Below are 24103 nucleotides of genomic sequence, written 5' to 3' on the forward strand. Positions count from 1 at the left end.
TTCAGTGCTGTAACTAGGAAAGTAGTACTTTCTTTGAAAGTAAGCTGTTGATCTTCTAACCATTTGAGGCACTGATTTAAAGATCTTAGCTTAGTACAGTGTGTGGTAAGTGTCTAAGACAAATAACATAAAACGCCTGTCTTTAAGGACATTTAATAACATGATACACAGTAGTAGTTCACCATATCTCAATCTCTATGGTCGTTTACCACACGTATATGGGTTCTTCCTAACAATAACATTTTGTGAATGACAAGAGTTGTTCACTCATGGTCACTTCACATTTTTTTCCCATCTGTAATGGAAGTAAACATACCACACACCTTCAATCAAGTAGAATTTCTGAAATCAAGAAGTCTTTTAATTGTTGGACTTAAAATTCTATATTATGTGTATCAGAATAAGCAATATGATATGCTAGAAATGTATGCATTCTGACTGTGTTTATGCCTGTACTGAATGAGTGTCTGTGTGTGTGTCCATCTTGTACGTATGAATGAATCCATGATTTGTTGTTGTTGTTGTCGTCGTCGTCGCCGTCATCCTCTTCATTGTCGTTGTCGTCATCTCTCCAAAAACTGGTTTTATGTGCACTCAGGACATTCAATTCTACAGACACCTGACCTATGGAACATGTTTCTTTTTTCAATACTGTGATGCTTGCTATGTGCTACAAACTGCTAGATGGCTGGAAGCCAGACTTAGCAAATATGCGGCAGCAGATTGTAAAAATGCGGCATAAAGATCTAACTACGCTGACCACCTTCTTGAAAGTAGGTACAGTGCTCATAGTGCACCAGTTTTGACCTTACATAAGAGGATGTTCCATCCATGCAAGAAGTGAAGATGTATGGACCTGATGGAGGAAAACTAAGTCTTTTGCCATCCATCAGGCATCCTCTTGTAGATAACTGTTTAATGAGCAGGTGGCCATAAGAAGCTCCCAATTTTGGGAACTGTTTGCAAACCATTAGGATTCTACTACTATGGTCCAATCTCAACAGGTGCACTGATCTGACAATAATGACCTTGTTATGATTACACTCCTTCTATATTGCATAAGAGTACAAAGTTTCTGGAGACAAATACAACGTGTTTACATTATTGCATGATGTAGTTGAAAGTTTATTTATTTCACTACCAAGCTATGTCAATTATAATGTATTTTTACAGGAAACTTATGAGAGATATCATTTTAAAGCAGAAATAATTTCTGGTCCTTTTGACATACCACTGCTGGTACGAAAACTTATAACATCACTACTGTCTGTTCCAATTCCTTCAACTGTGCTTGGTATACAACACAGTTTTAATAATACTTTTGCTATCTCAGGGATTTTGAACACGATGCTTTGTATTTTTAAACTTTGTTCAGCTGTAAAGTGTGCAGCAATAATGGATGCCACTGATTAGTTCACATGATTACCATCATGTATAACTATAAAAAATTAGTCACTATTTTTAGTTACAACCACCATATTTGTTTCAAGTGCATAAATTTTAAAAAGTATGCAATAATAAAACAAATTAGCAAATGAAGTTAATACATGTTGTCAACGAATCACACTTGTAAAATAGGCTCTGAAGATTGGTATGACATACGCTGATGCCAGCTGCGTTGCAACTGTAAACAATGGCCTCAGTGTGAACTCAGCCTTTGACATGAATAGTCCAGTTGGGACTATGTGCAATACATAGTTTTAATGTTTTAAATTACATTCAGGTGTGTATTTTATCAATGACTCACATTTAAAGCCTATAAAACAGTAAATTCAATAAGGCATGCATGTTACCTTATTGTAGTTGGTCCTGCATGTCTTTTAGCACTGAAGATGGCCACACATTGAGCACAATCTGGATATGCAATAAACATTATTTGGGACTGATTGCTGTACACTTTACTACCTGAAACAAATACTGTGCCTGTGCACAACTGCTTCCCGATGGAATCAAACCTGACAAACAGAAAAATTCATCAACTACTTTGCGTCTAATTTTCTAGTCTAATTCCTTCAGCATTGCTCAATTTAATTAAGGCTACACTTCATTACCCTTGTTTTACTTTTGTTGATGTTCACCTAATAATGTCTTTTCAAGACACTGTCCATTCTGATCAACAGTTCTTTGAAGTCCTTTATCATCTTGGAGAGAATTACAATCTCAGTGGTAAATCTTAGAAGTATTTATTTCCTCTCTCTGGACTTTTATTCCCTTTCCAAATTTTTCCTTGGTTTCCATCACTGCTTGCTCAGTAACATTTGGTATAGGTTACACCTCTGCCTCACTCCCTTCTCGACCACCACTTCCCTTTCATGTCTTTGACTCTCATTAACTCCTACTTGGTTTCTGTACTTGTTGCAAATAACCTTATGTTTCCAGTATTTTATATCTGCTATCCTCAAATTTTCAAAGAATGTAGTTTAATCAAAAGCTTTCTCTAAATCTACATGTGCTATAAATGTAGGTATGACTTTCTTCAATCTATCTTGTATGATAAGTATCAGGGTCAGTACTGACTTGCATATTCCTACATTTTGCCAGTACCCAAACTGATCTTCCCTGAGGTTGGCTTCCACCAGTTTTTCCAGTCTACTGTAAATAATTTGTGACAATATTTTGCAACAATGACTTATTAAAATGATGGTTCAGTAATATTTAGAATGGTCAGCATCTGCCTTCCTTGGAAACTTAATCATTACATTCTTCCTGAAGTGTGAGGATATTTCGCCTGTCTCATCCATCTTGCACACAAGCTAGAATAATTTGGTCATTAATGGCTCTCTCAAGGTTCTCAATACTCTGAGGGAATGTTGTCTACTTCAAGGGCCTCATTTTGACTTTGGTGTTGTAGTACTCTGTCAAATTCTTTTTTCAGTATTTTATCTTCCAACTCTCCTTCATTTCTCTTTTTACTGCCCCTCTGTATATTCCTTCCACCATTCAGTTTTTATTTCTTTGCTCAGTACTGGGTTGCTCTTAAGATTCATACAGTTGCTTCTCTTTCTTCAAAAGGTCTCTCTTAATTTTCCTATAGGCAGAAGATCTTTCCCCTAGTCATGCATGTTTCTAGTCTTTCATTTGTCCTGTAACCATTCCTGCAGAGCCATTTTGCATTATCACCATTTTAGGCTTCTGTACTCCCTTTTGCCTGCTTCATTTTTGTAGTTTCTCTTTTTGCCATGTAAAGTGAACATCTCGCATGTTATCCAGAGACTTATACTGGACCTTGTCTTTTGACTTATGGGAAAGGGACTGACGTCTTTGTAGTTTGGTCCTTTTACTCTCCAAATCAACGAACCAAACAACTTATGTGATACTCTGCTGCCTTCCCTATTTCGTGTCTCAAAGCTACCTATTTGTCATCTATTGGTTCGTTTCCTCTGTTTCAGTATGTTGCCCAAGGCTTCCTCTGAAACTCTCAACAACCTCTGATTCCTTCAGTTTACACAGGCCCCATCTGTTTTATTTCCTACTTTTTGCAATTTCTCATTTTAATCTTCTGTTTATGACCGATAAATTATGGGCAAAGTCCACAACTGCACTAGGAAATGTCTTACAGTTAAAAATCTGGTTTCAAACTTTGTTTTAAAATTACATAATCAGTCTGAAACCTTCCAGAGCAGCCAGGTCTCTTCCATGTGTACAACCTTCTTTCATGATTCTCAAACCAAGTGCTTATTGTGATTAAATTATGTTCTGTGCAAAATTCTACCAGGCAGCTAGCTCTTTCACTCAACGCATGTTCTCCTACTATTTTTCCTACTACTGAATTCCAGTCACCCATCACAGTAACATTTTCATCCCTCTTAACTATCTGAATAATTCTCATTATCTCATCAAATATTCTTTCAACCTGTTCATCATCTTTGGAGTTAGAGGACAAATAAACTTTTATTGCTTTGTGGTGGGTGTTGGCTTTGTACCTATCTTGGTTATGATAATGCGTTCACTATTCAGTTCATAATAGCTTATCCACATTCCTAATTTCTTATTCATTACACACACCTCTATTTGATTCTGTGTTGATAACCCTGTACTGACTGGACAAGAAGTCCTGTTCTTCCTTCCACAGAACTTCTCACTATATACTATATACTATATACTGCTTCAGCCTGTCAATTTTCCTTTTTAAATAAAGTATCTTTATTATTTTAATAATATTCTTACAAAGATAATATCATTATTGACTACTATAGTCTGTGACAATGTTTATGGTCTCTGGGCTGGGAATGCATAGTAGACAGTTGCACACCCAGCCAATCAGCATTCAGTCTATTTCAGCATTCTGTACTGTGTAAACTTCCATCATATTTGAGCATTCTATCGCATTTTATGTGGAAGAAACTATGAATGACTGATTTCTGTGTGTTTTCTCACAATGGCTGAAACACCTAGAAGCCGCCAAGTGTTTCACAAACAGGCAAGGGACCTTTTCTTCAAACATGAGACAGATTTAGATGATCTGGTCTGCGACACTGCCAAGGTGCAGGAAGGTAACATAGCTGCTGTGCGCTTTCAGCCGAGTTGGCAATGCAGCATTCTTGTGAGTTGCACTGCCACAGGCCCTTAACACTGTCACCAACTACAGTAAGTTCACTTTGAAATAATTTCCTGTATTACCAAAGGAGTATTGTTTAATTACATTTATCAACAAACTGTCCATTTTCCTTTGTCTATACACATATGACACACAGCACATAATGTCGAGGACTACACCAATTTTTATATATTCTTCCAATGACACACAATATGTGTTTTACATGGCCAAGACAGTTAATAATACGTTTCAGTGCAAAACGTTTCTGTTGCGTAATTTTGCAATTACAATTTTCACTAGACAATCTGAGACAAAAAATACTAAATACCAGGACAGTCTATACACAAATCTGCTTTAACAAAGTCTTCATACACAACTGAATGCAAAAATGTAAAAAATCAGGACAAATAATATTAAACTGAGATTCTACGAGTAGTAACAGCTGCTAAACTTCTTTCATTTTGATGTATTGCCACATCCATAAATGTCATTGTAAGTAGTAAGGACTGGCACAACATTTCTCGCTCTGCACTGTCACATGCATGATAATAATCTTGAACATGATTAGGAACAATTATTGGCGTGTAGTTAAGAGCTTCAGAAGTTGACCTCCCTTGGAAAATTTCTTCTACAACAGACTGTGCAGAAACACGCTCTGACCCGATAAGTGTCTGGAAAAGCCGCGCCGGAAGATGAGATTTCAGAAAGAAAACCTTCTGTTGTTTATCCTGTAAGAAGCCATTACCTGCAACAATATTTTTCAAGAGATGTGAACAGCTGCAAAAAGAAATTTTCCTTATTTTAGAGTATTGCATATTGTTTCCAAACAATTCTTGTGATTTGCATAAACCATACAAATAATGCGCCGGCCGCGGTGGTCTAGCGGTTCTGGCGCTGCAGTCCGGAACCGCGGGACTGCTACGGTCACAGGTTCGAATCCTGCCTCGGGCATGGGTGTGTGTGATGTCCTTAGGTTAGTTAGGTTTAAGTAGTTCTAAGTTCTAGGGGACTTATGACCTAAGATGTTGAGTCCCATAGTGCTCAGAGCCATTTTGAACCATTTTTTTGAACAAATAATGCAACTGTTTTCATTCTGATTATTACTAAGCCAAAAAGATAGAATACAATGGTTTTATTCACGCAAAAATATTACAAGTAAAATCGACAGAAGTGTTCCGTGAGATACAGCAGTGAAACCTGATGTACAATGACCGGCATGAAAAATGCAACACTTCAATTTCTTACAAAATTGAAATTTATTTTAAATTTATGACACTAATCCAGTATCTTATGATGGAATATTGTGGGGTGCTCCCATCTAAGTGTCCAACAATGTATAAGGAAAGACGGTTATAAACAAATTTAACAAACTAAGCCAGACATGCACACTACAAGGAAATTTTGAGTAAGCTCATAAAGGTAATGGCTCTGAGCACTATGGGACTCAACTTCTGAGGTCATAAAGGTAATGCATGTCTGTTTTGATATTATTCACACTTTACTTCACAGACCCTGGAGATGATCTTAGAGACCTCTGTTCACATCTTCAAAAGGATGTATTACCACCTCTTGCACCAATAAGGGCATTCAATCCTTCAGGTATGCTCCTGATTAATGTGGTAATGTGCTGTTGATGGATCATATCCCATTCCTCAAGGTGGCTGTTTTGTAGGTCCTGTAGGGTCTCTGGATATTGCTGACAGGCTCTTCTCCCAAGCCAGTCCCTAATGTGCTCATCAGGATTCAAATCAGGGCTTTCAGCAGGTCACCCATAGCATGAATCCCTCATTTCATCCAAGAACTCTTGCACAATTCTCCCAACATGTGGACATGTGTTGTTGTGCATTAGTGTAAAATCACCACCAATAAATGGAGCAAAATGCTCCAGAAGGATTTCCTCCACATACCGGTGTGCAGTAAGGCTTCCATGCTCCACGAAGACCAAATCCGTCTTTGCAGCTGTATTGACTCCTGCCCACATCATCACAGAACCACCCTGAAGAGGCCTCCTGGATGAGAATGTGCAAAGGGAATACCTTTCCTCTTCTGTCAGGTGATCCGGGACCAAACTGTGACTCACTGGTGAATGATATGTGATCCCATTGTTGTACTGTCCAGCCAAGATATTCCCTTGCAAAATGTAGTTAAGCTGTGAAATGCTCTCTGGTGAGATCCTGACCTGTAGCAGGTCTTCTGGACTGAAGATTGGCTTCTTCCAGTGTTCTTCAAATGGTTATCTCACTAACATTGAACCCTTGAACCTGGTGGAGTCGATTTCGTGCTTCAATAGTGGTGATGTAATGATTACAGATAACTTAAAGTTGTAAGAAGCATTCATCTCTCTCTGATGTAGCTTTTTTCGAGCCTGTTCCTGGCCTCCTTGCAAAGCCTCCAGTTTCCCTGTACCTTCGTGTGATTCTGGAAATCGTGGAAGATTTAGTTCTTAACACTTCTGCAATGCAGTGAATGCTGCGACCACCTTCCACCAAAGCAAAAACTTTCGCAGCTTTTTCAGGGCTAAATGACGTGTTTACTCCAGAAAGTTTATTACAACAATCACATAAAAATCCTACAAACACGTATGATTGACAGGGGAACAACGCAGGGTAACAAGCGCTACAAGAGTGGGAAAACATTATTCGCTCACATTCAGTGATGCGTTTTCCAGGCTGCGTGGAAACAACAATTAAGGCTAGTGCAATAAACTTCACTGTTTACTTGCAAAGCAATGCCAATAACATATCCTGACTCAAAAAATTGGTTGAAGTGCTTCATTTTGAATAAACAGATAATTACACATCATTTACTGGCTGTTGCATTTCTCATGCCGGTCAGTGTATCAGTGTAAAAAAGCAAACATACAATTAAACAAAGAAGAAAAAAAAATAAAGTAAAAGAAGTAAGTAATTAATGCAATATATTCAAACAGAAGTATTTTAATAGGTAATTATTACCGTAATGTTACATCTACATAGCAGAACCAAGAACATTACAAGTGAACAAAGGCAGCTAGAAATGGAATAAAAGGAAGTTGGCTTACACTGTTTCTGAAAGAATATAAAGCAACACAGGTTATCATGAATTCTCTATTGAAACCGGGGACAGAAATGAGGTTCCAAAGGCACTGTTATGCTGGATTAGTCACAAAAGACACTATTCAGTAATTAGATCTCCCATGACAATGTGCTAAATAAAAGTATGCAATAAGGCTGAAAAAGGAGAATGCAACATATTGTGTGAGACAAATAACAGATTCCAGACAACTAGGCAGATTTGAATTTTTGAATGAAGCTGTGCCAAAATACTGACAACAGTCTTGCTGAAGAAGAAAATCAGAAAGAATGGGAGAAAGAAATACAGTTTAGTTCAGCATAGCAAGAAGGAAAGAATCTAAGATGGACAAAAGAAAGAATGTAAGGTGGACAAACAGACATACATATTCTGACGTCAAGAATCAACAGCAGTTTTATAGTCTCAAACAGCATGCCATAGGATGTAATGACACCTGTTCATGTAAATGTGCTGCCTGCAAGGTGCAAACAGTACTATGTAATGGTGCAGTGGAAAGATCCACTGATGGACAAAAATCTTGGGCTGGTTTGATAATGCTCAATTAATAAAAGGAAGGAGATAAGCTAGTAATGTCTAATTATAGACACATCTCCTTTTACTGACAACCACATGCTAGCACAGTTTCATTCATTTTTGTGAGCCCGTCGATGACTCTCCTCTTCTGATATTTGGTGAGTGGTCTGCTTCACTGCTAAATTACTTGCTGAAGAAATTAAAATTTCATGGCATTAAAGGCATTTCCTTTGTATGGGCAGAGTTATATCTCAACAACAGAAACACAGGATCACGATAACAAATGTTACCACAGGTATAAAACTTACTTCAGATGGGGAACATTAAACCTGCGTGATAGTTTCATCAGGAAATTAGGATAAATGCTAGTAAGGCTTAAGAAAAATAGCTGGAAAGTCACTGTGCATGGTTATTTTAACACTGATTTTGTCTTGATATTTCTGATCACAGCCACCTAGAATTTCTGATGTTCAGCATGAGTTTATTTTCCCCCACATTTCCAAAAAAGAGTACAAGAATATAGTACAGTTATTTCTAAATCCAAATGTCTTTCATGAAACAGGTGTGAGCCCTATGATAAATTTGGGGTAACTTGACAAACAAAGTGTGGATACTAAAAATACAGAAAAAAAATCATTTGAAATATGTGCACTGCAAATCACAAAGAACTAAGTTGACCATTATTTAGAAAACTTAAAATATTAACTCTGCCATCCTTATACATACATGAAATTACTATATTTTTGTACACCAGACATGAATTATTTGAGGGACACCATCTTGTCCATTTACATGATACTAGAAACAAAGAAAATTTTATGCTCCCCACTCACCACCTCAGACTGTATGCACAGTGACCTCAATACATGGGAATGAAAATTTGTAATAAATTAAAAGAGAACAAGTTGATGCAGATGAATATAGGTCCACTTAAAATAAAGCTATATGAGGTACTGACAATGAAGTGTTATTACTCAGTGGATGAATTCATGCAGGACAAACTGGAAATTTGAGCTGGATAAAATGTGTTACACATTCCAAGAAATATCCTTATAGTGTTATTACTCATTATAGTGCTATTATTCATAAATGTAAAAATCATTGTAACTGTATTAAAACTTTTTGACATGTCTCCTGTATGCAAACCAAATGGATTGCAAGTGTACATCATGAGATGAATAAAACACAATTCACAATAATCTGTCTGACTATGACATCAATTGGTTTTAGCCAAGAATGAAAAAGTATTGTTTCACAGCATCACAAATGCTGACTCAGCCAAACTATTCTGAGAGAATATACCAATCAAATAATGCAAAGAAGTTAACCAAGGATACACAACAGATTAATTTAATAATTTCCTTAAAATATTCTTACAACACTATGATTTTTGTTTTCCTATGCACTGGGTCAGGCACAATTACTGTAGAAGCTGGGAGGAAGGTTAGTCTACATCTGAGATCAAAGCATTGTGTGTCAGGATGGGAGAGTTTTATTTAATAAAGAGGACTAGCTCTAATCAGTACTTACTTCATCTGTTGGGAAACCTGCTGTGTCCTGCATTAAGAGGAGGCAAATGCAAAAGTGTAGGTGTCATTGTCAGCAGTTCAGATGTATTACAAATAATGGAGCCCCTTATGAAATAGCAGCAAGGAATGGGAAGGAACACCAAGTGCACTCAGAGTGTATACCTGGGAGCCTCATTCAGCTTGTCGATGAGGCTGTTCTGTTACCTGTTTAGAGAACAAGGTGCATGTTGAAACAAATAATGGAGCCCCTTATGAAATAGCAGCAAGGAATGGGAAGGAACACCAAGTGCACTCAGAGTGTATACCTGGGAGCCTCATTCAGCTTGTCGATGAGGCTGTTCTGTTACCTGTTTAGAGAGCAAGGTGCATGTTGGAACAAACGATACATGTCATCTGGGATCCAAGGTCGTACATAGTTCAGTCTAGCGACTGGCAGAAAAAATAAATAAAAATAAATAAAGCTGTGCAATTAGAGTATTAATAAAGCTCACAATTTGCAATATTGTCCACATAAATGATCATTCCCCTCTGGTTCTGAGTAGAGTGGAAGAATTGAACTAGAGAATGCGAAGGTTCTTTGACAAGCTAGGCTATGATTTCCTGGGGTTATGACATTGTGATGAGAACTGTAGGATTCCCACAAATGGGTTGGGTGTGCACTAACAGAAGAGGCCACTACCCAGGTGGCAGATGGTGCGGGATGCACATAAGGAGCTGTATAGATTAGGCAAATCTCCATCCAGTCCAGATAATGATTACTGTAGGAGACTGGGACATGTCAGTATATGATCCAAGGAAATGCTCTCTGTAAGTGAGTATTAAAATCCTAGTGATTAAATGCCAAAGCATTCACAACACTGTGCAGAATTTGAAGCATTTCTAAAAACCTGGAGAGGTCACACAACACTAGGTAAAGAAATTTGGATAAAACCAAAAATTTATAGCAATGAGACATTTAGGGAAAATTTTAAGCATATATTGAAACGACAGATGATAAATGTTGATGGAACATTTGTTGCAGTAGTCTAGATACTCAAATCCACTGATGTAGAAACTGAAATTGCATGCAAGATTGCTTAGGCAAGTCTCGATATCAAAGGTGTGCATAAACTTACAGTTGGATCTTTCTATCAACCAATGGACTCACCTTCAGATGTCACTGAAAACTTTTCACAAAACCTATGCTCACTAAAAGTTCCCCACACATCCTGCAATCACTGGAGATGACTTCAACAATCTGTCAATCATTTGGAAAAATTACAGTTTTGTAATGAAACATTACTGAATGCACTCAGAGGACTACCTAGAACAGATTGTTTGGAAGCCAACTCACAATGGAAACCTACTGAATCTAATGGCAGCAAACAGATCTGATCTTTTCGATGATCTCCACATGGAAACTGGTATCATTGACAATGAGGCAGTTGTAGCAATAATGATTACCATAGTAAAAAGGGAACTAAAACATGTAGAACAACTTATATTTTCAGTGAACTAGAGAAAATAGCAGTAGTGCCCTATCTCAATGAGGAAAAAATGGCTCTGAGCACTATGGGACTCAACTGCTGTGGTCATAAGTCCCCTAGAACTTAGAACTACTTAAACCTAACTAACCTAAGGACATCACACACATCCATGCCCGAGGCAGGATTCGAACCTGCGACCGTAGCGGTCGTGCGGTTCCAGACTGAAGCGCCTTTAACCGCGCGGTATCTCAATGAGGAGCTCTAAGCCTTTAACTCTGGAGAGGAGCATGTGGAAGAACTACGGTGCAGGTTTAGAAGACTAGTTGACTACATATTTGATAGATATGTGCCTTGTAGAACAGTTCATGTTGGGAAGGACCCTCCATGGTATACAGTCACTATGAAGAAACTTTTAAAGAAAAAGAGACTACTGAATAGTAGGTGTAACCAAAAACATAGGGCTAGAGATGGGAAGACACTAAATGAAGCATGTTTAACTGTCAAGAAGGCAATGCATGAAGCCTTCAATGACAACTGTAGCAGAATGTTATTGAAAGATCTTTCACAAAACCCAAATAAATTATGGTCATATGTTAAGGCTTTTAGTGGTACCAAAATTAGTGTACAGACACTTGTGGACAAGAGAGGAACTGAAATTGGGGACAGTAAAGTAAAAGTACAAATGCTGCACTCCACTTGCAAATGTTCCTTTACAAAGGAAAATCTGGGGGCAGGGGGTGGTATTGCCCCATTGTAAGTCTCACATCACTGCAAAGATGAATGATACAGGATTAATGACAGTAATGTTGAGAAACTGCTGACATTGCTAAAAACTGAAGAAAGCCCTAGAGCCCAATGGAATCCCTGTTGGATTGTACACCAAACTTGCAGCTGAGTAAAAAAAAAAAAAAAAAAAAAACCTACCACAGACCCATCAAACAAAAAAACGTATCCAGTAGTTGGAAGGAAGCACAGGTCACATCCATCTACAAGAAGGGTAGCAGAAGAGATCCAAAAAACTGCCATCTATTATCCTTGTCAGCCATTTATTGTATAATCTTAGAACATACTCTCAGCCTGCATGTAATAATGTATCTCTAAAGGAATGATCTCCTCCATGTCAACCAGCAAGGATTTTGAAAACCATCAATGATGTGAAACTCAATTCGCACATTTCCCACATGACATCATGGAAACCATAGATCAACACAATCAGATAGATGCAGTGTATTTCTATTTTTGAAACGCGTTTGACTCAGTACCACATTTACACTCATTGAAAGAAGGATTATATAGTTTATCAAGTAAAATTTATGACAAGATTGAAGAATTTTTGACAGAGAAGATGCAGCTTGGCTGGAGAGCATCAACAGATGTAGAAGTAACTTGAGTTATGCTCCAGGGAAGTGCGTTGGTATCCTTGCTGTTCATGTTGTATATTAATGACTGCGGTGGTGGTGGTGGTGGTTAGTGTTTAACGTCCCGTCGACAACGAGGTCATTAGAGACGGAGCACAAGCTCGGGTTAGGGAAGGATTGGGAAGGAAATCGGCCGTGCCCTTTCAAAGGAACCATCCCGGCATTTGCCTGAAACGATTTAGGGAAATCACGGAAAACCTAAATCAGGATGGCCGGAGACGGGATTGAACCGTCGTCCTCCCGAATGCGAGTCCAGTGTGCTAACCACTGCGCCACCTCGCTCGGTATATTAATGACTGCACAGACCATATTAGTAGTAATCTCAGACTTTTCACAGATGATGAATTTATCTATAATGAAATACGGTATGAAAAAAGCTGCACAAACATTTAGTTACATGTTAATAAGATTTTAAAATGGTACAAATGTTAGCAACTTGTTTTAAATGTTCAAAAATGTAAAATTGTGAATTCACAAAACAAAAATAAAACTTTGTATTCTATGATTACAGCAACAATTAACCACAGTTGGAATCAGCAAACTCATACAAATACCTGGGTGTAACAGTTTGTACGGATAGGAAATGGAGTGATCACACAGTTCAGTCCCAGTTAAAACAGGTAGCAGGCTTTGGTTTATTGTTAAAATACTCCGGAAATGCAATAGGTCTACAAAGGAGATTACTTACAAATCACTTGTGTGACCCACCCTAGAATACTGCTTAAGTGTGTGGAAACCATATCAAATAGGACTAACAGGGGATACTGAGTCGATATAGGGGAGGAGAGCATGAAAGGTCACGGGTTTGTTTAACCTGTGGGACGGGGTCCCGAGATGGTGAAGTAACTGAACTGGCAGGCACTTGAAGACAGATGGAAACTGTTGTTGTTGTTGTTGTGGTCTTCAGTCCTGAGACTGGTTTGATGCAGCTCTCCATGCTACTCTATCCTGTGCAAGCTTCTTCATCTCCCAGTACCTACTGCAACCTACATCCTTCTGAATCTGCTTAGTGTATTGATCTCTTGGTCTCCCTCTACGATTTTTACCCTCCACGCTGCCCTCCAATGCTAAATTTGTGATCCCTTGATGCCTCAAAACATGTCCTACCAACCGATCCCTTCTTCTAGTCAAGTTGTGCCACAAACTTCTCTTCTCCCCAATCCTATTCAATACCTCCTCATTAGTTACATGATCTACCCACCTTATCTTCAGCATTCTTCTGTAGCACCACATTTCGAAAGCTTCTATTCTCTTCTTGTCCAAACTGGTTATCGTCTATGTTTCACTTCCATACATGGCTACACTCCATACAAATACTTTCAGAAACGACTTCCTGACACTTAAATCTACACTCGATGTTAACAAATTTCTCTTCTTCAGAAACGCTTTCCTTGACATTGCCAGTCTACATTTTATATCCTCTCTACTTCGACCATCATCAGTTATTTTACTCCCTAAATAGCAAAACTCCTTTACTACTTTAAGTGTCTCATTTCCTAATCTAATCCCCTCAGCATCACCCGATTTAATTTGACTACATTCCATTATCCTCGTTTTGTTTTTGTTGATGTTCATCTTATATCCTCCTTTCAAGACACTGTCCATTCCGTTCAACTGCTCTTCCAAGTCCTTTGCTGTCTCTGACAGAATTACAATGTCATCGGCGAACCTCAAAGTTTTTACTTCTTCTCCATGAATTTTAATACCTACTCCGAATTTTTCTTTTGTTTCCTTTACTGCTTGCTCAATATACAGATTGAATAACATCGGAGAGAGGCTACAACCCTGTCTCACTCCTTTCCCAACCACTGCTTCCCTTTCATGCCCCTCGACTCTTATAACTGCCGTCTGGTTTCTGTACAAATTGTAAATAGCCTTTCGCTCCCTGTATTTTACCCCTGCCACCTTCAGAATTTGAAAGAGAGTATTCCAGTTAACGTTGTCAAAAGCTTTCTCTAAGTCTACAAATGCTAGAAATGTAGGTTTGCCTTTTCTTAATCTTTCTTCTAAGATAAGTTGTACGGTTAGTATTGCCTCACGTGTTCCAACATTTCTATGGAATCCAAACTGATCTTCCCCGAGGTCCGCTTCTACCAGTTTTTCCATTCGTCTGTAAAGAATTCGCGTTAGTATTTTGCAGCTGTGACTTATTAAACTGATAGTTCGGTAATTTTCACATCTGTCAACACCTGCTTTCTTTGGGATTGGAATTATTATATTCTTCTTGAAGTCTGTGGGTATTTCGCCTGTCTCATACATCTTGCTCACCAGATGGTAGAGTTTTGTCAGGACTGGCTCTCCCAAGGCCATCAGTAGTTCTAATGGAATGTTGTCTACTCCCGGGGCCTTGTTTCGACTCAGGTCTTTCAGTGCTCTGTCAAACTCTTCACGCAGTATCTTATCTCCTATTTCATCTTCATCTACATCCTCTTCCATTTCCATAATACTGTCCTCAAGTACATCGCCCTTGTATAAACCCTCTATATACTCCTTCCACCTTTCTGCCTTCCCTTCTTTGCTTAGAACTGGGTTTCCATCTGAGCTCTTGATATTCATACAAGTGGTTCTCTTCTTTCCAAAGGTCTCTTTAATTTTCCTGTAGGCAGTAGCTATCTTACCCCTAGTGAGACAAGCCTCTACATCCTTACATTTGTCCTCTAGCCATCCCTGCTTAGCCATTTTGCACTTTCTGTCGATCTCATTTTTGAGACGTTTGTATTCCCTTTTGCCTGCTTCATTTACTGCATTTTTATATTTTCTCCTTTCATCAATTAAATTCAATATTTCTTCTGTTACCCAAGGATTTCTATTAGCTCTCGTCTTTTTACCTACTTGATCCTCTGCTGCCTTCACTACTTCATCCCTCAGAGCTACCCATTCTTCTTCTACTGTATTTCTTTCCCCCATTCCTGTCAATTGTTCCCTTATGCTCTCCCTGAAACTCTCTACAACCTCTGGTTCTTTCAGTTTATCCAGGTCCCATCTCCTTAAATTCCCACCTTTTTGCAGTTTCTTCAGTTTCAATCTGCAGTTCATAACCAATAGATTGTGGTCAGAATCCACATCTGCCCCTGGAAATGTCTTACAATTTAAAACCTGGTTCCTAAATCTCTGTCTTACCATTATATAATCTATCTGATACCTATTAGTATCTCCAGGATTCTTCCACGTATACAACCTTCTTTTATGATTCTTGAACCAAGTGTTAGCTATGATTAAGTTATGCTCTGTGCAAAATTCTACAAGGCGGCTTCCTCTTTCATTTCTTCCCCCCAATCCATATTCACCTACTATGTTTCTATTCTGAGAAAACCCACTAAGAAAGTTTTAAGAACTAGTTTTAAATGTTAGCTCTAGGAATAGACTACAACTGTGCATGTACTGCTTCAGTAGGTATATGTGGCCAAAATTAGATTAATTACAGCACACTCAGAGGCATTTAAAAAGTTGTGCTTCCCACACCCATATGTGAATGGAACAGGAAGAAGTCTTATGAACTGGTACAATGGGAAGTACCATCTGCCATGCACTTCACAGTAGTTTGCAGACAGTAGGCAGATGTAGATAGTAGGATCTACACGATAAGCAAGCTTTCAAAGTTCTTTATGTTGTCATGAAAAATGCAATAACCAAGCACAATGAAAAAAAAAAATTCCAAGAACAAAGAAAAGACAATTATGTACATTAGTAGAGATGAGAGTAATGAACGTAGAAAGGCTTGTGATTGTCAGCTCCTTGATGATGATAGCTGGAAAAGTGATGATGTATTCAGATCCTCTACCACTAAATTCAATGATTTTTTTCCCAAAAAGTAGCTGAGAACAAAGAGTTTAAAAATGGATAATCAAAAGCAGATCCATTAGAATCATTTACACAGGCCTTGCATACTCCACCATCTAACTACATAAAAATTTATTTTTTAAATTTTACCCCTCACACCTAGACATACGTCGTGGGAGATTATGATTACTTTTATTTAGCGATCACAAGGACATCCTACAGTAAGGCTGGAATGCATTTGTGCTACATCTTTGGCTCATAAATACTTACCAAGATAATTTTCTTCTGTTTGAAATTGTAATATTTCATAATTTATGTTCTAATGCCTATCATAAAACAAGTCCACTTCAAGCTAAAGTTCTCCATGATTTTGGCTTGTGGGATTTGAATAAGATCACTGAAAATATTTGACCATGCCACCTATCAAAGAAAATCATCCAACTTCTTTGATGCAATGTCGAAAATTGCACATTACCTTTTCAGATATACAGTACGGTTAAATGTCAGTGAAGCCGACTCAAAAATCTCCCACAAAGACCTATCTTTAACATACTCCACTTGTCTCACAATATTTTTTAAATATAGCTGTGACATGGATTGCATAAATAATACACACAACTTCGAACAACACTTTACTTTCAAATTATGTTTTCAACATACCCTTACCTTAATTCAGCAATGAACAGAAATTAGTATACAAGTAGCAAAGGAATGTGATGTGAATGAGAATGCAAATGCTAATGAAAGAGTCTACATTGTGCCATCACTTAGAGATTAATTGTGAAGAACATTCTCGTCACACTACGATGTAGTTTGTATTATGTATCTACAATTTAGTTTCTCCTTGCTCTTACATAATCTTAGTCACTGTGCATGAACATTAACTACAGTTACTTACCTGTAACTAAGGAACCATAAAAAGTATGTAACAACTCCTAAATTTAAGAAAAGAGGTGCCACAACCAGCAGACATCGATTTCCCCAACTCTTTTGTTAAAGAGGTAACAAAAATGATTTCTGATTGCCAGAAAGTAATAACTCTTTTGGCTAAGATCGTATTTTAATCAAATCCCTGAAACCTTGTACTGATTTGATACTGTGCTCCTTTAGAGTGATATTGTACTCTGTAGATGGGTCAAAGTGTAGCCTACTTTTTAAAAGATGAAATATTAGTCACCCCCTCAAGAAGATCATACTGGGAGTCGTTTACTGGTGTAGAACTGGTACCCAGCATTAACGAGAGCCACTACCACGGACATAAGTCATGGAGGTGAAGTGGTGTGTATGAGCCAGTTGGTTGTGTGAAGTCTGTGCATTAACATGGGTCAACATAGAGACAGAATGGCAGGAAAGACCTATTGTGTTTGGAGCTGCCCATGATCATACTGTGAAATAAGTCGTATCACAGGAGGTTTATCAATGTGTCTGTAAGCCACAGTGTAACACTCACAGCTGTGTAACACAACAGAAGAAACGTAGTTGTAAAGAGGTCCTCACAGCTAGCAATTAGACACAAGTGGTACTGTCAATTACAATTGATTTCAGAACTGACAGGAATTGTTACGGTCGTGAATGCAGGGCCATCTCGACCAACTCCCAAGTGAACAACATGATGGTAACTGCATGCAAAGGACATTTGGAGTTGGATATCTTGCAAAGACTAGAATTGAAGACTTGCTACTCTCTGAGACGTAAATGTTGGCACAGGAAAGGAATTGGTGGTGGGTTACACCAATCCCATCATTATTGCAGGTACAGATGGCGCCGAATGAAACTTTGTTCTGTAACGATGTCTCAGTTTCCTTAAAAAGTGATAGTGACGTGTGTAAAATCTGCGTAAAAAAGGTAAAGAGAGGTATCCTATGCATCCAGTGCAGGTCGTGGTATCACGACAAATGTGTTAAAGTGAATCTAAAATATATAAAAGACGAACATGACTGGACATGCCGTCAGTGCGTTGTGAGTGTCACGAAAAACGAGGTAATGGACACGATAAAATCAAAAGAAAAAATAATAAGTGTGCTTACAGAGGATTTAATGACTATAAATACGAAATATGAAGAACTTCGGCAGAAATATCAAGAACTAGAAACGAAATACAAAGAGATAGAGCGAGATCATCGTCTAGCACAAGACAGTGTTGTTAACCGTCGTTCTGCGCAAAAAACGTGGCGTTTGCCGGAAAAAAAAAAAAAAAAAAAAAAAAACACAGACAGTGAGTACAGTTCCGGCGATACCGCTAGCAAATAAATTCACAACACTAGACGAAGACTGTGATAAGACAAAGAACAATGACGAACAAAAATCAGTGACGAAACTTCCAATCGAGTGCGCAGCCAAGAAAACATCTAATACGAAAAATAAACCAGTGAACATCAAACGACGAGTTGTTGTACTTGGTGATAGCCACGCCAAGAAAATTGCTGAAAAAATAAATGAGTACAGTACGTTATTCACGGCAACAGGTATGACGAAACCCAGTGCACCTTTGACTGAGATAATTAAGAGCAGCAACTCACTTAATGAGCTATCTAAGAATGATGCCGTCATAATCATGGGTGGAAGTAATGATGTATACAGAAATGAAAGTAAACATGCGACCCAGTGTTTAAAAACTACATTACTTGATCTGAAAGTTCCGAACATCATAGTTGCTAGTTTGCCTCACAGATACGACCTGCAAGACAATTCCATCGTAAATCTGGAGCTTGCAAAAGTAAACAGACAGTTCTACAAAATATGCAAGTCCCAACAAAATGTAACATTTCTTGATCTTCCAGATGCAAGAGATTTGTTTACGAAACATGGACTACATTATAATAACACTGGCAAGTCATACATTGGCAAAATGCTAGCGAAATTAATACAAAAAGACGACGACGTTTGCAAGAAAACCAATTGCTGTGCAACCAGTTTCGACCAAGGAAATGGATAAACGAGAAATCAATTTCAAAATCGCAGCCACAGCGCCAGCTCAAACAGGAACATCACGTCCAGAAGATGAGAAGGTGCCAGAACCAGCCTCAGAACATACAGCAAAGACTGAAATTATCGTCAAGAAAACTGTACCTGCTCATCATCCAGATGCTCACACACAGGGAAACTGATGAAGGGGGCCAGTTCTATCCGAATTTGGCCCAATACAACGAATCCAGAACAAGCAGTCAACACTCAGGTGGACGTTCTGTTACTTTATAGTCAAATTAGTTTTAAAGACCCTCTACCTAATAATATATGCAGCAGTAATTTCGTTATGCACTTGAACATAAGAGGCCTGCCTGAAGGAATGATCAGGAAGCTTTATGATATAGAAATTTTGCTAGAAAGTGTGAAACAATCTGTGAAAGTAATATGCCTTAATGAACATTGGCTAAAATCTGAAAATATCAGTCTCCTAAATAAACTTACAGGTTATAAAGTGGCTACCAGCTTTTGTAGGACCAATGGGTATGGAGGCTCTTGCATATTAGTTCATTCCACGGTAGACTATATCATCAGACAGAATTTTAGCCATCTGAATGAAGAAGGCACATTTGAAAGTTGTTGTATAGAACTTAAAGAGTATAACACACTAATTATCAGCATATATCGCACCCCTGGGTACCATATAAGCTCTGTATTTTTAGAAGAGTTTGATACATTGCTACATAAATTAAAATGTGAGAAACTGTACAAGAAAGTGGTTGTATGTGCTGACTTCAACATAGATGTAAGGACTGATGACAAATTTTCTTCACACTTAAAGAACCTGGTAGCCACAAATGGGCTAAATCTCAATTTCGATCAGTATACAAGAATTACAGCAAGCTCTGCAACATGTATTGACAATATTGTAAGTAGTTATAATTATTATGTAAAAGAAAAGTTTCTTCTAGATTTAGGAGTATCAGACCATAAAGCACTATTTGTATCACTACCGAAGCAAAATTCAGTCTGCACAACAAAAAGATGTAGGAATTTCAGTCAAGAAAATGTGGAAGTATTTTGCAAAAAACTAAGCCAAACCAAGTGGACAGTCAGCAAACACACTTCCACAAGTGACAATTACAAAAAACTTTTTAACTGAATTCTTGGGTATATTCAATGAATGCTTCCCTTTTGTAACAGTGAGGACCAGGTCCCAAAAAAAGTAGATCCTGGGTAACAAAAGGAATTAGAGTGTCTAGTGCTACTAAGAGGAAACTGCATATGGAGGCAAAAGTAAATCGAAGCCCTCAATTTCTTAAGTATGTAAGCACATACAAAAAAACATTTGACAAAATAGTTAAACTAGCAAAACGTACTGCAAATAACGACTTCATTTCAAATGCAAAAAACAAATCAAAAGCTGTTTGGTCTGTTATAAGAAGTGAAGTTGGCAGTGAGGCAGAGAGAAAATGCCCTTCTAAAATAGTGATAAATGGTAGAGCTGTTACAGACCCCAGTGCCATTTGTGAATCATTCAATGACTTTTTCATAAACTGTAACAAATTTGGTGACTGTTCACCACCAAATACAAAGCCCAATATGACAGACAGCAATTGCACATGTTTTAAGTTTTCTCATGTTTCCATCTCAGATGTCATCAAAATCATAATGTCCCTAAAAAATTCAAAATCTGCGGGGTGGGATGAGGTCCCCACTAAAATAATAAAAATAGTCTGTCACAGTATTGCATATCCACTCTCTTTCATAATCAACCAATCATTTGATGAGGGATGTTTCCCAGATCGATTAAAATATGCAGAAGTTCGGCCCATACATAAAAAAGGCAAACAAGATGAATTGGGCAACTATAGGCCAATCTCATTGTTACCAATTTTCTCAAAAATATTTGAAAGAGCTGCATGTGATCAGATTGAAAATCACAATTCATCTAACAGCATTATCTTAGGCAATCAATATGGTTTCAGAAAAGGCCACAGCACAGTCCATGTAATAAATGAATTAGTCACAAAAGTCAGCAGATGTCTTGATGATGGAATGTGTGTGTCAGGCATCTTTTGTGACCTGTCCAAAGCCTTCGACACAGTAAATCATGACCTGCTTCTCCAAAAATTGGCACGCTATGGTTTTCAAGGCAAATCTCTTAGCTGGATGTCATTATACTTGGCAAACAGAAAACAAAGAGTACTTATTAACATCAACGGCAAGAAATTTCTCTCTGGCTGGAAAAACACTCAATTAGGTGTTCCACAAGGCTCAATATTAGGGCCACTGCTTTTTCTATATTATATTAATGATATGCCATGTCAGGTCCAGTCTGATACTATCCTCTATGCAGATGACTCAACAGCTGTAGTCTGCTGTAAAAATGAGGTAGACCTAATTCGTCATATTGAACAAACACTTGGGGAAGTGGAGGCTTGGGTCAAAAACAATAACTTGACATTAAATTTTACAAAAACAGAAATTGTTCATTTTACCACAAAACAATCTGCACAGTCTATAAGTGAAATAAGGTATATGGACAAAAAATTAGAGACAGCAGACTGTGTCAAATTCCTTGGCGTGTTAGTCAATAAAAACCTGTTATGGAGTCGCCATGTGGACAACATACTGGGTCGACTGAATAGCCTTGTATATATTATGAATATCTTGTATAGTACACTCCTGGAAATGGAAAAAAGAACACATTGACACCGGTGTGTCAGACCCACCATACTTGCTCCGGACACTGCGAGAGGGCTGTACAAGCAATGATCACACGCACGGCACAGCGGACACACCAGGAACCGCGGTGTTGGCCGTCGAATGGCGCTAGCTGCGCAGCATTTGTGCACCGCCGCCGTCAGTGTCAGCCAGATTGCCGTGGCATACGGAGCTCCATCGCAGTCTTTAACACTGGTAGCATGCCGCGACAGCGTGGACGTGAACCGTATGTGCAGTTGACGGACTTTGAGCGAGGGCGTATAGTGGGCATGCGGGAGGCCGGGTGGACGTACTGCCGAATTGCTCAACACGTGGGGCGTGAGGTCTCCACAGTACATCGATGTTGTCGCCAGTGGTCGGCGGAAGGTGCACGTGCCCGTCGACCTGGGACCGGACCGCAGCGACGCACGGATGCACGCCAAGACCGTAGGATCCTACGCAGTGCCGTAGGGGACCGCACCGCCACTTCCCAGCAAATTAGGGACACTGTTGCTCCTGGGGTATCGGCGAGGACCATTCGCAACCGTCTCCATGAAGGTGGGCTACGGTCCCGCACACCGTTAGGCCGTCTTCCGCTCACGCCCCAACATCGTGCAGCCCGCCTCCAGTGGTGTCGCGACAGGCGTGAATGGAGGGACAAATGGAGACGTGTCGTCTTCAGCGATGAGAGTCGCTTCTGCCTTGGTGCCAATGATGGTCGTATGCGTGTTTGGCGCCGTGCAGGTGAGCGCCACAATTAGGACTGCATACGACCGAGGCACACAGGGCCAACACCCGGCATCATGGTGTGGGGAGCGATCTCCTACACTGGCCGTACACCACTGGTGATCGTCGAGGGGACACTGAATAGTGCACGGTACATCCAAACCGTCATCGAACCCATCGTTCTACCATTCCTAGACCGGCAAGGGAACTTGCTGTTCCAACAGGACAATGCACGTCCGCATGTATCCCGTGCCACCCAACGTGCTCTAGAAGGTGTAAGTCAACTACCCTGGCCAGCAAGATCTCCGGATCTGTCCCCCATTGAGCATGTTTGGGACTGGATGAAGCGTCGTCTCACGCGGTCTGCACGTCCAGCACGAACGCTGGTCCAACTGAGGCGCCAGGTGGAAATGGCATGGCAAGCCGTTCCACAGCATCTCTACAATCGTCTCCATGGGAGAACAGCAGCCTGCATTGCTGCGAAAGGTGGATATACACTGTACTAGTGCCGACATTGTGCATGCTCTGTTGCCTGTGTCTATGTGCCTGTGGTTCTGTCAGTGTGATCATGTGATGTATCTGACCCCAGGAATGTGTCAATAAAGTTTCCCCTTCCTGGGACAAGGAATTCACGGTGTTCTTATTTCAATTTCCAGGAGTGTATTACTGATTTAGCTGTAAGAAAAACTGTATATAATGCATATTTTGTTTCAGTCATTAGGTATAGTATAATTTTCTGGGGGTCTGAAAAAACAAATTTACTTATAGCTTTTAGACTACAAAAAAGAATCATCTGAGCAATGGTGGGAGCAAAACCAAAGCAACACTGCAAATCTTTATTTGTAAAACTGGATCTAATGAGCATTCCCAGCATATACATCTATGAAACTCTCACTTTCACGAAAAGAAACCCACAACATTTTGAGGGCAACTTCTTCTTGCATCAATATGATACTAGACATAGAACGAGCTACATGTTACCTACCCACCGTTTAAAATCATATGAAAAAACCCCATACTATATGGCATGAAATTTGTAAATAAAATATGGAAAGATATGGATGACCCAAATGTAAAAGGTGCCAAAAGAGACCTGGAAAAATTTCTGAAAGATAAATGTTACTATAGTGTAGAAGATTTCATGAATGGTAACAATGTATTATAATTGTAATTAAAATACCTCTTTGAAGATGTTACACCATGTATATTATTAGTTTATTGTCTATTTTTAGCATTGTTATATATAGTGTAAAACTGACAAGTCATCTATGTCACAATCTTTGATTGTATAATGCATGTTATGTGATAATAAAAATTGAATTGAATTGAATTGAATTGAAAAGACTGACGATGATTTAAAAAAAAATCCTTAGCAAAAAGTGATTGCTAACAGTGGCACATGAAGCTGCACATGTGTACCTTCTTTGGTACAGATGGCCTAGGGATGGCGAC

General features: G+C 38.9%; 1 protein-coding gene across 2 annotated transcripts in view; it reads right to left on the bottom strand.

The window, feature by feature from the left end:
- Window positions 1-399: 399 nt before the first annotated feature.
- The window catches only part of LOC126253203 (transcription elongation factor, mitochondrial), a 110313-nt gene continuing 86609 nt past the window's right edge, over window positions 400-24103 (bottom strand). Inside the window, exon 6 of one of the 2 annotated variants that reach the window (XM_049954375.1) lies at window positions 400-5282. In XM_049954375.1, coding sequence (XP_049810332.1) covers window positions 4951-5282 — 332 coding nt within the window. In that variant the 3' untranslated portion in view covers window positions 400-4950. The remainder of the gene's footprint in view (window positions 5283-24103) is intronic. The other variant, XM_049954374.1, reaches the window with a different exon arrangement.

This window comes from Schistocerca nitens, chromosome 4, assembly GCF_023898315.1.
Source record: "Schistocerca nitens isolate TAMUIC-IGC-003100 chromosome 4, iqSchNite1.1, whole genome shotgun sequence".
Classification (NCBI taxonomy): Eukaryota; Metazoa; Arthropoda; class Insecta; order Orthoptera; family Acrididae; genus Schistocerca; species Schistocerca nitens.